Here is a 17,243-nt window from a genome sequence, read left to right on the forward strand (position 1 = left end):
CATTTTTAATATACCTATCTTCAGTGTCAAGGATAAGAAGTTATGGTCTAAACACCTCAAGCGGTATATTTGTTAGGTCCCAATGGGTTCTGGTTCCTAAGAATGAGTAGGTATGGAGTGGAAACAGCAAAACTCACAGAGAAATAAGTATTCAAAGAACTCCAGCTACAGTGTGTATGTAAATCTTCTGTAGTCTGTGTCTGTACTGTTACCCAAAGTATGGATCATAAAGCATAGAAAGTGAAATCTCTCATAAATTTTCAGAAGAAAAGCATAGTCAGTGGTATATGAAATAAGTGTTTACCTTTTAAGTGGAACCATCTATAGATATATACCTACTTTAAAGTACAAATCTGCACAAGCTAAATGATTCCATCCCCCTGCATGGAAACTGTTAAAGCATTTACAGGCACTTTCAGTGCTATCAAATTTATCTATGGCTACTTAATGTACCCTTCATGCACACTGGAGGTTATCCACATCTGCTTTGTTTCTATGAGTCATAAAATCGTAATCAAATGCTCTTTGCCATTAAATGTAGTAGTCATAAAAATGTACTAATCTGTCGCAGGAAAGTCAGAATGAAACATAAGTTTTATAGGATTAAAAACGATTATGAGCCTGCTCAAACTGATCATTTTTTCTATGTGTGGAATTAGAAAAGAGCAAGAAGGAAATGCATGGGAACTGACATATTAATTGGTCTGTTTTTCCTTTGTGCTTTGGAATACCGACGCAGTGAGTGATTTTATAAGATGCCATGAATTTACCAGATAGCTTGTCTGCTTGCCAAAATAAATTAAGAAGTTGATTGAAACAAATATGAATGTATCAAAATTACTCAAAACCCATCAACTTAACCTCTTCTGTTTTAAACCCCGAATAATTTATACTACTTGTAAAAAAAGTAATTTCAGTTTTCATGCCTACATTTCTTCCTCTCTCTCTCTTGTCCTTCCTATTGTTTCTTAATATCATAAATCAATATAATAGAGTTGACAGAGATCTCATAAAATACAAGTTGTCCCAAGTTCTGTGTAAATAGTTAGCTACGTAGACATGAAAGACTTTTTAAGTATTTGTCTGAAGGAAAGTGTGTAATGAATACACGCTTTTTGAGCTCTAGAGAAGGCTTGGATTTTTTAACACATGCTCCAATTGCAGGAGAAGATTCATTTAAAAATTATATCCTGATGATATGTTGTAAGAGATGTATGTCTTCAGGGATGAAATGTACATATTTTAAATAGTTATCAAACATGTAGTATCCTTCTAGGATAGCTGTTAGCTGTCTCCCTTCATGTAGTCCATTAGTTCATTGCAACAGAAGTGAAAATAAAATGAACCCAGGCCTGACTTCAGAATATATTTATTTCACACTTCAAGAATGCATTTAATTCACATAATTATTCCTTGCCTTTTTCACAGACCACTGAATATGATCATTTTTGCTTTATTACTAGGGAGGATATTTCAGACTTCCCATGAATTGTTACTCTTGATAAAAAAATAGGAAATGAATGCCTGGTCCAATTTGAGACTGCCACTATATATTTTTCTTTTCTAAGCACTATCTGTGAATGCAAGGTATTAACAGGGAGCTGTGTGCAGATTTGGTAACAACAGACAACAAACAATGGACTGCAGTGTACAAAAGGAAAGAACATTAGCTTGCAAGTCAGAGCAAGCCATAGATTTTTAGTAAGCTAAGTCCTCTGTAAAAAGTATTTTTCAAACCTACATTCTATATGAAGATCATTATTTTAACCAGTTTTTAATACTGGTAACAATATTGTTTTTGATACTATGCAATTACAAGTCTGTAAAGAAATTATTTTCTTGATAATTAGAGTCAAAATGTTACTCAGTTAAAATTTAAAATATGCAACTATACTATTATATTAGTTAAGGAATATTTTCCACATGGTATTTCCTTTTGAAAGTGTAAACAGCTTAATATAAGCAAAAAATATTTTAGAATCAAAAGGCAGCAATAATTGTAACTAACGTCACTATAAAATGTAAATTGTCATCAAAATATGTCCTTTTTTTGAAAACTCTCTTTCAGGGACGAAGCTGTGAGCTTAATTACAATGATTGCCTTATACAGCCCTGCTCCACTGGGTTTCTTTGTGTTGATGGAATAAACAATATCACCTGTTTACCTACTGTGCCCCAAAGCAAGAAAATTCTCAGTGAAGTGGCTGAAGTGTTTCCTGCTGAAATTTTAGACAATGATCTTCCATCAGCACTGGCTGTGTCTACGGAACTTTGGTCTAAACATGTCTCTCCTGATTTACATGCAGGAGAAGTGTCCCAAGGTGAGTACAAAGAGCTGCTGAATAATGCATATATCAAACTTCTTTCCTTGTTAATGCTTCTAAAATGGTAAGAATATTGGAAATATTTTAATTTTAATTATTAAGATTTTTTCATTTCGTGTATTCCCTTCTATTTTTCTTGTATTTACTGCAACATCCTTTCTTAATTGCATTTATATGTAACTGCAAAATTACTCTTTTCTCTCAAAAGAATTTTTCCCACCATCTTTCACATCCAGTAAGGAAAACTTCACTTTCATTTAGCTGGGTTTTCAGTTTTCCAGAGTGTACAATTTCATATGCCTCATATTGTGTGCAGTAATCTCTGATTCTAATGCCAATCTTCCCTTCTTCCTTGGCTAGTCAGCAGGAGAGAAAGATAATTTGCCTTACTCCACGGGGACTTTGATTCTTTTTTCCTAGTTCACATGTTTTCTGAGTGCTTCTTTTTCTGTGCATCTAGATGTTTTTAAACTAAAATGCATCTTGGACAAACCTGTCAAAGTCTCTTCCATTCTTACTGTTTGTAGTGATGTTTTGGGGATGCCATAATTTTCCTATCCTGTTATTTTAAAACATTCACAAAAAAGTCAAAAGTAACAGAAGTGCAACATTTTATTATGAAGATTGTATCTACATTGTGGCCTCTTTATTTTACTAAAAATAGTATTACACAGGCATTCTCTTTACAGATGGTTTCAGAATTTTTTGCTTATATACATCTTCAAAGCGATTACTTGTATAGAAAATAAGCTGAGTCTTGTTTTGTTGGGGTTTTTGGGGGGTTGTTTGGTTTTTGGGTTTTTTTTTTTGTTTTGGTTTGGTTTTTTTTTTAAATGTTGTTTTGTTTTTTATTTGGGTAAATGATTTATAGAGAATGTTGGGTTTTGGTGTACAGAATTCTCTTGGGATCGACTGATTGAGTGATTGAACTGCTTGTTCTGCCTTTTCCTTCACAAGAATGACATACTCATCTTCCATTTTTTGATTGATATTGTCTGACTATTTTTCTTCAAAGACTGTCTCCTAATAATCATCATTTTCATCACTCATGTTCTTTAAAGAGACAAACATAAACTTGACAAAACGATTGGGTGATGTTAAACAGCTGACCACAGAGGAAATTCAACTGACACTGGAGACAAAACTGCATGATCCAGACATGGAGATCTGTCATTCATGAAATCAGGGAACTTCTGAAACATTCAGCTGAGTAGTGTATCTCAACAATGACTTTTCACTGACATAGTTAACAGTAGTTCTGAGATCAAAACATGTCTATTTGTAAACGTGAGACTCATAAAATATTTTTAAAACAATCTGATCAAGTGCTCTTATTTACATCTTCTTCCTACAAAACCTTCAGGTATAAAGGTACTGATGGATACTGAAAAGTTGGCATTGTTTGAATCCCCTAATGACAAGATATCCTACTTGGTTTTATTGGCACAAGTCACAAACAGAAATTCGTGAAATTTTAATGACAAACCATTTATTTTTACATACCTGTTATCCTGCTTCAAGTTCTGCCTTACACAAGTATATTAGCTGTATTGTACTGAAACAAGTGACTGCTGTGCCTAACAAAGAACTCATGAGTACACCCTGGTACCTGGACTGCACACAACATCTGCAGTGGAGTAGGTTCTGCCCTTTATCACCTGGTGCTCTGTCAAGTTCCTCATTTCTATTCAGACAACCTTTTTGAGGTGGTGGGGTGTTTTTGTACCAAGATAAAAGTGTCTGTCAAGGTTCCCAGGTGCTTGGAAGAGATTTATTGTCACCAGGCAGCAGCTGATGTGGCACCTGCAGCCGTACCTGACACAGATGGCTCTTCCTCCCCTTCTGCCACACGGGCTGCTCGAGCAGCAGAGCAGCAGCTTGGAGGCTGCTACGATGCTGACAGGAGATCAGCAGCACAAGTTTCACCTCACTACAATAATCTTTTCAGGATTTCAGGTGTTCCTTTCATCATACTTACATATAAACTCAGGAGGTATTTCTACCTCTTGAGTATATAGCTAGGATATTATAGTATAGGTTGTATAGGTTGTACAGGTATATAGGTATATGTAGTATATGAGTATGTAGTATATAAGCATAATCAACATTTTTAATGTAAAATAGTTACAGAGAAAAGTGTATATATCTTGAGGTAAAATTTTTTTTGTATGTAGTACAATTAACTTGCCACTTCTCGTTTCACAATGAGACAAATGATGGCTGCATTTTTTAAAAGCAGTACTACTTTTAGAACATTGCAACATTTCAGAAATAAATTCAGGGAATTAAAGGACACAGGAAAACCTAAGAACTCTGGAATTAAATATTAGGGAATATTGATTGATTTGGTCTATAGTTTCATATCATATTTTTATAAAACAGAATGAATACCCATAAAGTCAAGGAGAGGTTTTTTTGCTTTTCATTCTTTGCTTGAGGGCTTGTGTTGGAAAAAATGACTTTATATCATTGATTTAAAGCACTTAGGGGGGAAAAAGTATTTCTAGACCAGGAAAGATATGTATAAAGGTGCCAAAAGACAAATAAACCATTTTTGTTGGGTATAGAATACAGTTATTTTCCTGTGAATGCTCATCTAAATAGATTTCATTCTCAGTACACATACAGAAATACACAGATCAAATTCATGTTTGCAGAACTGCCTCCTGATACTGTGCCTGTAGTCAAGAGGTCAAGTTGTCTTAGTATACCACTATGGATTTCCAACTGTTCATATGACCTAAAAGGAATTTTATTTGCATTTTTCGTTGCTGTTGATGTTGTTGTTTTGGGGAGTTTTGTTAGTTTGATTGGGTTTTATAGTGGAAAAAATAGAAAAGGAACAACAATGCATCCCCAAAAGTAATAGCTGCCCTTATGTTGATGCATAAGCAAATCTATGTCTTTTTTATTGGAAGAAATAAGACTATTAAAAAGCTAAGTGAGAAATGCTCTTGGATGAGTAAAATCTTTAATACACAATCCATAGTAGAAGAAATTAGTCAAGCTGTATAACCTGTTGTACTTGTCTCTAATTACAGATTTTGTGTATTTATTAATAACTTTTATTAATAAAACTTGAGAAAAAATACTGATGACTCACCCACATAAATTGCAGTCTGACAAATGGAAACTACGTACTTTTCATGTATTTTAGAATAGCTATTCTCATATCACAATCAATAGATACATTACAGCAAGTTCTAAGCTACCTTAGAGTAGCAGGGATCTCTAGTAAAGGGCTATGAGAGATGAGATATATCTTGCAGAAAAATATATTTTTTGATCTGGTCTCCAGGTGTGCTTTTCAACTGCCATGACATTGCTTGCAGCAAATAATGTTTTGTAAATACATTTATTCTTAGGAAAAAAAATTATTGTTATAGAAATGCTTTCATGTGACCAGAGGGGATGACCTAAGTTCTTAACCATTTGTCTGTTAGCACTCTGTGAAATTCTGTATGACTTTTTCTCTTTCCCATGCTCTGCCACCAAGTAATTGCCCAATAAGCAACCATTAACACAAATTGAATGCAGGGAACTTTTCTTTCTTTCTTTCTTTCTTTCTTTCTTTCTTTCTTTCTTTCTTTCTTTCTTTCTTTCTTTCTTTCTTTCTTTCTTTCTTTCTTTCTTTCTTTCTTTCTTTCTTTCTTTCTTTCTTTCTTTTTCTTTCTTTCTTTCTCTCTTTCTCTCTTTCTTTCTTTCTCTCTTTCTCTCTTTCTTTCTCTCTTTCTCTCTTTCTCTCTTTTTTTCTTTCTTTCTCTCTTTCTCTCTTTCTCTCTTTCTCTCTTTCTCTTTCTCTCTTTCTTTCTTTCTTTCTTTCTTTCTTTCTTTCTTTCTTTCTTTCTTTCTTTCTTTCTTTCTTTCTTTCTTTCTTTCTTTCTTTCTTTCTTTCTTTCTTTCTCTCTTTCTCTCTTTCTCTCTTTCTCTCTTTCTCTCTTTTCTTCTTCTTTCTCTCTTTCTCTCTTTCTCTCTCTTTCTCTCTTTCTTTCTTTCTTTCTTTCTTTCTTTCTTTCTTTCTTTCTTTCTTTCTTTCTTTCTTTCTTTCTTTCTTTCTTTCTTTCTTTCTTTCTTTCTTTCTTTCTTTCTTTCTTTCTCTCTTTCTCTCTTTCTCTCTTTCTTTCTCTCTTTCTTTTTCTCTCTTTCTCTCTCTTTCTCTCTCTTTCTCTCTTTTTCTTTTTTTTTTCTTCCTTTTTCTTTCTTTTTCTTTCTCTCTTTGTTAGGGCAGCCAAGCATTGAAACAAGTCCAGAGAGATTGCAGTTTCCGTCCTTGGAGATATTTAGAAATCAACTGGACAATATCCTGAGAAACCTGTTGTAGCTGACCCTGCTGTGAGCAGGTGAGGCTAAATTAGATAAACTTCAGTGGTCCCTTCAAAAGATTCTGTGGTACCATGAAATGGTTAGGACAGAATTGCCTTTCAGACATTGTTTATAAAGACTCTTAGAATTTACTTCCATGCAAGTAACTAGTTAGTCACCAAGAGTGGGATTCATCATACCCATAGCTATCCATTCATTAATCTGTGTAAACTATATTACTGTAATAAATGAAGAAAAATTGCACCATCTGCTTTAGATGTCTGTTCTGGGATAGGATGTAAACTTTTCTCCTTTTCTTAATATGTACTATTCTGCTTCTTTTTACTTTTGTTTTGGTAAAGAAATTGAATATTGCCTTGAATATTCTGTTTTTGTAATGTATGTGGATCATAGAGCTCACAAAGACATTTGAAAGACAAAACCCAGCAATACCAGACATGAATGGTAACAACAAACCTGCTATTACAGAGCAGCTAACTGGATTTACTTCCATTAATTATGGAGAAAAACTTTCATTAAACAAATACATTACTGAAGTGGATTTTCATCCCCCTATTGAGTCACCTACTTTCACTGCCTGTGCTCAATATTTCATTATTTCCTTTAAGACTTTCCTTTCCTTAAGACTGCCTAAAATATGAAATATGTTCTGAACATATCACTAGTAGTCAAATTGCTACATTACTACAAAGCTCTTCCTGTTCAGTATTATTTTGTTAAAATCTTGCTCTGCAAAAATTCCAGTTTTGATTACATTATTGGTTAAACACCCCTAGCATAAAGCAAATTTCAGGGTCTTGGATTTTACACACTGTTTTTCTTTATAATGTAATGCTTTTTCAGCTTTCTCCTTAATCAAGTTCTATTCAATTACAGCAGGGTACACTTGGTTTCTGAAAAATGTTGAAACTACATGATGCCTTTGCCTCCTAATCTGTCTTTATCATATTGAATTGTTTATGTTATATTCACTGGATTTGTCATCACTCTCATTATTCCTTTAAGCTTTGTCTTTCATCAGTTTGGCCATTCATATTACTATTCATTCCATTGTAATTTCCCTGTTCTCAGTATCTGTAATCATATGCTGTTTTTAAACACGTGTTATTATATCTGCCACATCAAGAAGGTAATTGCTTTTGACACAGTGAAGTTACTAGCTATGTAGGTCAGCATGGAATTTCATGCAAAGTGAGTGCTTTGAACACTGATCCATTATTTGCACTTTATTTGTAACTGCTAGAAGCTTGAACTTGGTAACTTTCCAGACCTCTTTCACAAGCAGTCATTTTCCCTAGCGTTCTGATAAAGACCTAGAAGAATAATCACAAGCCTGGCCTACTTCTGGTTTTACTTAAGTGCAACCTGCTGCTCTGCACGCAAAAAAATCTTGATGGTCTGCAACTTTTAAGTGTATTTTTTACTCTGATTGCTTTGTGCTCAGACCTCTAAGCAAGCCAGGTAAATAGGAAAATCTGTGGGAACTCTGTGTAAATGGCTGTCACAACAAGAAAAAATTAAGAAATTAAACTTTTATTTACAAACTATACAAAATTTGACATTTTCTAGATTTCTGTATTAAAGTAAATTTAAATAACCTTTTGAGCTGACAAATATCTTCTGCTTTCTAATCATCAAAATTGTTCTAGTAATATCTAAAAGTCTTCTAGACTATGCACTGTCCATCTGCTCAGAGACTCATTGTGCTCGATATTCCCAGCTACTTTAAAGCAGAAAAAATCGTGATATTGGGAATAAAACTCTTGGCATACCAGCCAATGACAGCAGATGTTGAGTTTCAGGTATTAAGTAATTTGAGAACAGTATTTATGCCACTCAGTATCTCCTGTCATTTGGAGTTTCAAAGCCAGTTAGATCTATGAGCATCACCTACTCTGGGAACAGGAAAATATTCAAAAGCATCTTCTGTGTTTGAAAAATATTACACTCAGAAACTTCCTACAGGCATAGTTAACTTCCATATGATTGGAAACAAACAAACAAACACAAAACAACAAAAAATACATTTACTAGTACAATTATTTCTGGGTTAGGGAAGTTTTTTTCTTGTAACGCAAAAGATTTTCTGTCATTTTTGGAATACTATCAGCATTCTATTTTAAGATTGATTTATACTGTAGATTTTTGAACAACCAAACTATATAACATGTGGGATAGCATTCATCAGCATAGCAAGTGTACTGCTTTGAAAATCTTAAAATGTCTTTTGTGTAGAGGGTTCTGAGGAGCCTAAATCAATTAGGATTGCTTTTCTTTGAAGAATAGCAAATAAAAGATATGAGGTGTTCCATGTAGCTCACACTTTGCATTTACATTTTGGAGCAGTTATTGAATTAATTATGCTTTGCTCTTAAACCTTATTTTGAATATATTGAAAATGAATCATAATTATCAACCTCTGCAGTTTAAAATAAGAAGGGATTTTAGAGTCATAAGAACCTCCGAGTAAGTCTTTCTCTGATTATTTATTTGGAAAACCTATTATTTGGTATAATATGAAAAGTATCCCAAATGCACAGATTGTTCCTCAGAGGAATTGTTACATTCCCTGGAGTTAAGTCATCCCAAGGGATGGCTTAGCAGCATTCTAAGTGCAAACACTGTCAGTTCAGCTTTTTCCTCATCTTATTTGAGGAAGGGGAGAGGTTCCTGTGTGACTCCCTCGAGCGAGTACCTGCTCACTGGCAGTGCTAAGTTCTGATAGTAACTGGGATCTGAACCAGAGAGGAGCACAACAGGAGGGCTGCACTGTTGGGTTCTAGTGCAAGGTCTCTGGTCCTGTAATTGAAAAACATTGTTCAGAATCTTAGCAAACTTAACACCTGTAGTGAAGTTTAAATAATGTGAATTCCTGCTGAAAAACAAAAAAAGGAAAATAATTCTTTTCCTTCAGTTGGGATCTCAGCTTACATGGATGTTGTTAAAATAGAGGAACTGTTGGCTAACCATAAGTTATAAGTCTCAGTTTTGCTCTCAGATCAGTCATATGTGTACAGATGTAAAGAGATTAATGTGCTGTGGAAAATAAAAGAAGGGGAAAAACCAAATCTTCCAAAGTACTGTTATATGTGTTTGCAATGAAGCAAGTTGTGGGATGGGGAAGGTAAAAAGGAAAAATTGTATGATGTAGATGGACGGGGAACATTGTAGCATTAGGACAAGACAAAACAAAAGTATACACAGTGAGGTAACACGATAGGATATTCAGGGTGACACGTTTAGGAACAAGACTTGAAATAGTACATGTTTTTGGCCTGAAGAAAGATAAAGTGCCTGTACTCTTCCTCAGCTTGTGTCAATGTATAAGTCTTAAAAATTTCTATATTTACTCTGGTAGAAGCAAGAAAGCAAGAGGTAATATCTTCTCATGAGTAAAGCAGTATCCCTACTACAGTGTGTCACGTTGCCTCACCATTTTACCTTCTCATTATCTCAAATTTTAACAGTCTTGTAGAGTTGTGAGCAACAGTGGCTTTTGCACCTCAAACCTTTGACCAGAGGGTTTGTGTTATTTCAGGTAGCCAGTAAATCTTTATGTGCAGTTATGGAAAACATAAAATGACTTCATAAGCCAAACCTACTTTTTCTTTTGATGTCACATGGGTCAACATGTCACAAAGATTAAACTGATTACTCAATACTCTTGAGAAAATTGTGCCTGATTAACAGTAATCTGCCCTGTGACTTGGCTTGGCCTCCCAGCAATTTTTCATATATAGCTTTTCTTTTTTTCTTCTTCTTGAAAAGAAAGGCACAAACACATTTTTCACTATTAGTAAGTACACAGTGTGGAGCTGGAACAATTTTTCTCAAGTCTTTGTTGTCTTAGCTCTGCTTCAGAAATTAGAGATGCCTTAAATACCTTTAAATGACTGTTCCTAACACTGTCCATTTATGTATAGCTAAGCAGTTGCTAAGTGCTTGTTTGCAGAAGAGAAAGGCTATGCCTATTCTGCATATCTAAATAGATCAAGAATATACCAAATGAAAAATGTTTCATTGTCCTTATGTGCTGGAAAAGGCTGCTCTCCATCTAAAGTTTGTATCTTACAGCTTTTCAGTCACTATTTTCTGTTTTGTGGACTAAAGAAAAATAAATATTCTGCCTATCTTGGCATGATTTATTGTAAACATTCTTTTTTTTTCTTCCAAGCTGGGCAGGTGCAAGGTCGTTAATCATTACTTAGATCATGATTTGCTTTTTAGCAAACTGTCATATATTCAAATACCAAAGAAATGCTGCGGTTTACAGTGTCACAAGCACTAAATCATATGGCAATTCAGTCATTGTGTGTATCATAAGCAGGTTTTACACTTTAGAGTTTATTAACTCTAAAAGAATAATTTGAGAATGACCTTTTAGAACTATTTGCTGTTCAGAATTTATTTAGTATCACAATAATTAAGTCAGGAAAGTTTGCAGGGGATAAAATATACCGAAGGTAGTCACTTGACCACTTGAAATACATCAATTTTAATTTTTTATTTTGATTTATTTTGAATATATTTCTCTTTGTAAATATTAGTAAAAATAATAGCCATTTTTATTGGTGACCAGAAGTTAATTGCTTTTATACTTTAAAATAGAAATACTACGAGGGAAGTGGAATTTTAAAAAAAAGGCAGAATTACTAGCAGAATGGATATAAAAATAGAAATTTTTTTTTATACACCTCAATATAAAAAAGAAAGATATCTAAACATTCTTTCAAGAATTAACCTCAGCAGGACTGTCAGTATCTATGTTTCATTTGAGGGGTAAGAACTATGAAGTATACATTTTTTTCTCTGTTGAAGAGAGAAGAAAACTCTCTGATACTGGACAATCTGCTACACATTTCTTATTCTGACGGGCATTTTTCAAATTTCATATTATGTAATGCTCTAATATTTCCTCTGAAATTTAACTTTAGCGCCAGGTGTTTCAGTTATTCTGATGTTTGTGGTTTCTGTGGCTTCTGCAAACCCTTTTCATATAAGTAGACTATGCTTCAGACCTTTATAAATACCATGACTTCCAAATCTGAAAGACCATCAGACCCCAAAAATATAGAACTCTTCCAAGATGCATTGCATCTGATTAGCCCACCTATTTCTCCATGAGTATTTATAATACTTGGTAGAGGGAGAATCAGTACCTGTTTAGACACTCAGCTGCAGCTTTTAGCTGACATCTGGTAAACAAGCTTCACCTGCTGACTAGATTTATGTGAATGTGGTTACAACACTGATTATTTTAGGCCAAAAAATATTTATTTTGTATTTAATTAATTTTAGCTCTTTGAAATTAAAAATTTTGAATTTCAAAATTAAAGAGTATAAACTAAGAATTTCATTATCAGGATTAGAAATGGATTTCATTTATTCTACTTATTTTTTCATTGTTCTCTATCAAAAGGCAGTAGGGGAAAAGAAGTGAAGGGATTTAATTTTTTTTCTATATAATTCATTGAAGCAGATAGGTCTATTATTCTATTTATTTCTTAAGTTGATTCTTCTATCTATGTTATTTTTTTTCCTCTAGTAGTCGTTTGCCTTTTATATTCTGCCTTTTTCCTTAACCTCAAATGTAGAAAGGAAATAGAGTATCAGTGATGCTCTGGTGCTAAGTTACAATCCCGACCACCTCTAAAATAGCGAACCATTAAATCTTACAGCTTTTATTTAAGACTACTGGACAGCCATCACATTGAAAGATAGGTTCCTGTTCAAGACTGAAAAATTGAGCCAAGTTCTGTAATACTGACTCATCCAAAATTCCTTAGTTATGGGAGATTTTTTTCACTGTAACCTCACTGGATTTTTCTTCCACATTGAATAGACTTTCTCAAGATCAAGTAAAGAACTGTTAAACTCTGTTATTTATCTCCTATTCACTTAAAGATAGTAGCTTCAGGAATTGTATAAAAAAATATGTGAGGACAAGGACTTGGCAGAATTTCAGAATTTACATTCCTATGTGGTCAATAGTCCAGGCAGTGAACCTCAGTAGCTTGCATAAATAAAAATAGAAGATTTGCTTGGTTAGAAATTCAGCCTTCAAACTTTTGTTTAAGATTTAGGGTATTCATATTAACAATATGTTATATGTATTAGAATTGCCAGCTCCTGGTTAAGGAATACAAACCACCTGAATCCTCCAACCACAGTATGAAGTGAAAGTTATACCCACATTGAATATGGAACACTTCAGTATAAAGTCACTGTATTTTACTTTAGTTGCTTCCACTAGGCAAAGTTTATGATTAGATAATCAGTTGGATAATTTGTTTCAGATATTTCTTCCATGAGCTAGTATGGCTGATCAGGAATTGGCACTACTAGCATAGAAACTGTGCGTTGAATTTTGGTTTAGAATGAGACACAATGTTCTTTATGTCTGCTTTGTCACCTTTGGGTTTATGTTTCTGTTTGTCTGCCTACTCCAGCCTACATCCCCAAATTACTGCCGGGGTCACAGGAGAGGTCTTTGAGACCATGGGAAAGAAATGGCTGCAGACACCCTTCTGGTTTGAAGCCATGCCCTTTCTGTTTCTGTTCTCTTCAAAACCACACTAACACGTCTGACACGGCAGTGCAGTGAAGCACTTGAACAAACACATTGCTTGGACATCTTGGGACTCATAGAAATTCCTGGGTTTTCAAAAAAATGAAACGCTGTTGCTTTCCATCTTTTGAGATGGAATTTGTGCTTTGGGGCATCTTAACACATTTATGAATTTTGAAGTATTAGAAAACATTACAAATGCCAGCATCCCAACTTCTGAAAAGAGTTCTTTTTATCTTTTCAGGTTTTATAATTATGGTTATAGTAACTTCTATATTCCTTTGGGATTTTGAAGCTCTTTTTTATTTTTTTGGTTCGTAAATCTCTGAGTCTCTAATTTGTGCTATGTAACTGTGTAAAATGAATGTTGGAAATGCACAGAAAATAAACATAAACAGGGCTATGTCTTTAGTGCAGTAACAACTCTGGTCCTTTGTATGTTTTCTTAAGACAGCTAGAACCTCCTTTCTTTACCATATTATGAAATATTTCAGACATCTAAAAAATACTGGCTACAATATGCATTTCTAAATTTGTGTCAGTAACTGCTAGCTTGAACCTACTTCATCATTACTAATATGAGAGTCAGTAAAGGCTCAGAAATGAGAAGAATATGTACATATTATAATCTGCTCTTTCTCAATGGTAAATAATGTTGTAGTTAAGTCTCATACATTTTAGAAATATATTTCTTTGTAACCAGTTGACTTCAGTAAAATATTTACTTAGATTTGAACATAAGTGGTACAAATGTGTGCATAAGTGAGACTTCCATTGTACTGATGAATAAAAAAATTATCAAAGGTACAAGTAAAAATAATGAGTACTTATTTTAATTGTTCTTATTATTTAAAATATACTTTTAAACTTGCCAGTTCCCACCAAGTAAATAAATAATATTCCAAGAATGACTTTTTTTCCTGGGAGTCTCCCATATAGTAAGCATAAAATGTTTATTTGTGCATCCACATATGGCTGATGTTGCACTCATTAATTTGGGGTATTTTCAATTTTATATTTCGGTTTCTTGGTTTGGTTGTCTGTGCCTGTTTTGTTCTGGAACATATCCATAACAGCAAATATAAGCAATGTTCACTTGAACTCCAGTGTTAACAATAAGATACTGCTTCAATGCCATTAGCAGAATTCTCATCTGAAAGGCATGGCTTTTTTTTTTTACTCCTCAGTGTTATTTATAGATATTTATAGGCAGTGTTACTGCCTGTAAATATCTATAAATATCCATGTTTCTGTAGGTATACATTTCATAGGACACCAAGTTCTGTGTACAGTCCAACAAGTATTTGCTGATGGGTGTAATGCTTCTGGTCATGAACTTGATTTTACTGTATGCAAGTTGCAGAATCTAAGCCTCAGCTAGCTGCATATTTTTTGTTACACCAATTTTAAAATCTTTGTAGGCTTTATGAGTTTTTCTTTCTAAAAATGTAGATACTTTCTTTGTGTATATTATATATCACTCATATACTTTTTTTCAGGGCTTTAGTGCAGCTAACTAACAATTGCCTTTGTAAAATGTATTTTTTTTTTTAATTAGGAAAAAGGAGCAAATAAAGTTTAAGTGAGTTATCATTAGATAAGGTTATTTGAAGTGATTTTTACTGAAGCACCTTCTTTACTGCTTAAAAATCATTACTGTTATTGCTATAGCAACTGTTGAAAGTATCATGCCCCGTTTGCAGGGTAAGCAAGTGTGGGTCATACAAATGATGCAGGTCTTCTCAGACTTAATTTGTAAAACCTGTTTAAATAACCACTTCACTGAACTCCAGCACGATAAACATTGTTCTGTATGTTTTAGGGCTATTAAAGCTTAATCCACTACATTTGTAATGAATGGTTAATCATGGCTCTTTACTAATTTCAAATGAAAACATCTCAATACCAGCATTTACTTTAGTTGTACCAATAAAACATTATCTTGATGAGATTGCAAAGCATCCACCCATAATCAACATGTTTATTATAAAACTTCTGAATATTTTTTTCGAAACCTTTGCTTCTAGATAATGCCTTACATTAAAAACTACTTTGGCTTTGTAGTACTACAGGCTATTACTATTATATGCAGTTTTCACTTATCAATCAGTTGAAATGCCTTTATGATGCAAGTGTGATACAAGCTTGATTAGGTTATTACTGGTTACTAATTAAGATTTGTGTTAGGAAAAAACACAGTAAGAGTGACAAGAAGAGCAATAGCAATTCCTCAAGTACTGAAGTGTTTGGCTAATGCATAGGGTAATCTCTGGGAGTGTAACTTTCTGGGCATAATACAACATTGGCCTGTAAAATGTAAGCAACTGCTTGCGCAGGTGCATTTTATCTGTGGAAATGAAGCAAAGAAATGACTCATCCTTCTAAGCAGTGGGAGGTAAGGTCAACATGTTTTTGTTTCCCTGGAGATGACAGATGATGAGGTGAGATTTGATTTCATAATTGAAAGTCCCAGCAGGCTCCAAAGAAAAACAGTGCAGTGTTTCAAGGGAAAAAAACATTCTAATGTACTTTAATATCTGTCAGTTTTTGATTAGTTTAAATTCAGATCCATAACCATAAGTTCAAACTTAAATATAAATAAATACTAACTAAATTTTTAAATAGCATTTTCCATTTGGAAAATGGTTACAGGTGGTAACTTTATGTTTACAATTATAATATGTGCGTTTCATAAATGTTATTTTTGAGGTCAGATTTTGTAAGAAATTATGCTTCTGTTCTGTCTGTAAAGGACATTGATTTGTGCTGGTGTAACAAACTGCAGAGTTCTACTCATCAACCCAGAAAGTTACTGTGTGGGTACAGACATTCCCACTGCCTTAGTTTGCAGTAGCGCCTTTAAAGGTTTTAAAACTAGCAGATTCTTAAATGCTTCATCAAAACTCAACTTTTTTTTCCACCTTCAGAACCCAGTCAGAATTTCGGAGACTGTGAAATAAAACTTCTGCAATTAGATGAAGAAAAACAAGGAGTTACATTGAGTGTCTTTTCAGAATAAATTCCCTTTGGATACTGTGAGACTTTCCCTATGCATTTTGCTTTTAGTATTTTGACATTTTACTTGAAATTAGGTTAACAGGCTTTTCTTAAGCAGATAATGCATGCTTCTAAATGTAAAATTAAAATCAAGTGAACAAACCTCTCACAAAGTAGTAACCAAATAGAAACTTTCCTGCTCTTTCTCAGAAAGTTACAGTAGTATTTAAATTAATTAATCACATTTGCTTTTATTTTATTCATGAGCAAATTATTTTTAATTAGAATATTAAACTCCATTCAATTAAACTCCAAATATACAACCTGAGTCTACAACTGAATGAAACATCTGATCTTACAGATCACTGCAAGTGACACCTACCACATATTCTAAAATTACTGTGTCTAGAGACAGGACTGTTCAGTAATTAATTTTCTTGCATGTTAATGTTTGGTCTCCTAATATTTGCATTATAAAGACGAAAAAAATTTCTAGGCCCATCAAGGAAATACTTATTAGAATCTTAAACTCTGTTTTTTGCAAGACAATAGATTTCATATGTTACAGTACTTAAAAATGATATTGTAGTCCTGAAGTTCTTTGTGAAATTCAGATGAGATTTTAGCATTATTCTTTGAAAAAAATTCTCTAGATTGTTATAAAACACATATACATCTCTTACCTGGATGGTCCTAAAGTTTTCTTTCCTTTTTTCTGAATAAGGATTTATGTGTCAGTTAGAAAAATGTATGACAATGTCATTTGTCTTTGACAAATGTCATTATGTCATGCTATCAAACTAGAAATTCTGCTTTTCCCACTTAAATCTATACAGGATAATTGCACATATTGGTGGTACAGGATTTTTAGTTCCTTACTTCTTGTATGATAATGGTCTAGTTCTTCTGTGAGTTCTTGGTTTTTTCATTTGGCCCTTTTGCCTTTCATGACCCTGACTTTATGTTGACTCTCTGAGTACACCAACCCCAATGCTAGAAAGTTATTCTTTTCTGACAATGCATGGAACAGG

The 17,243-nt window shown here is 33.6% G+C and overlaps 1 protein-coding gene across 1 annotated transcript in view; it reads left to right on the forward strand.

Annotated features, from left to right (window-relative positions):
* Positions 1-17,243, forward strand: part of EYS (eyes shut homolog) — a 701,217-nt gene that overhangs the window by 368,994 nt on the left and 314,980 nt on the right. The window contains exon 32 of the mRNA XM_058021581.1: positions 2,069-2,321. Within this exon, the coding sequence (XP_057877564.1) occupies positions 2,069-2,321 (253 nt within the window). The remainder of the gene's footprint in view (positions 1-2,068; positions 2,322-17,243) is intronic.

Source organism: Melospiza georgiana, chromosome 3, assembly GCF_028018845.1.
Source record: "Melospiza georgiana isolate bMelGeo1 chromosome 3, bMelGeo1.pri, whole genome shotgun sequence".
NCBI lineage: Eukaryota > Metazoa > Chordata > Aves > Passeriformes > Passerellidae > Melospiza > Melospiza georgiana.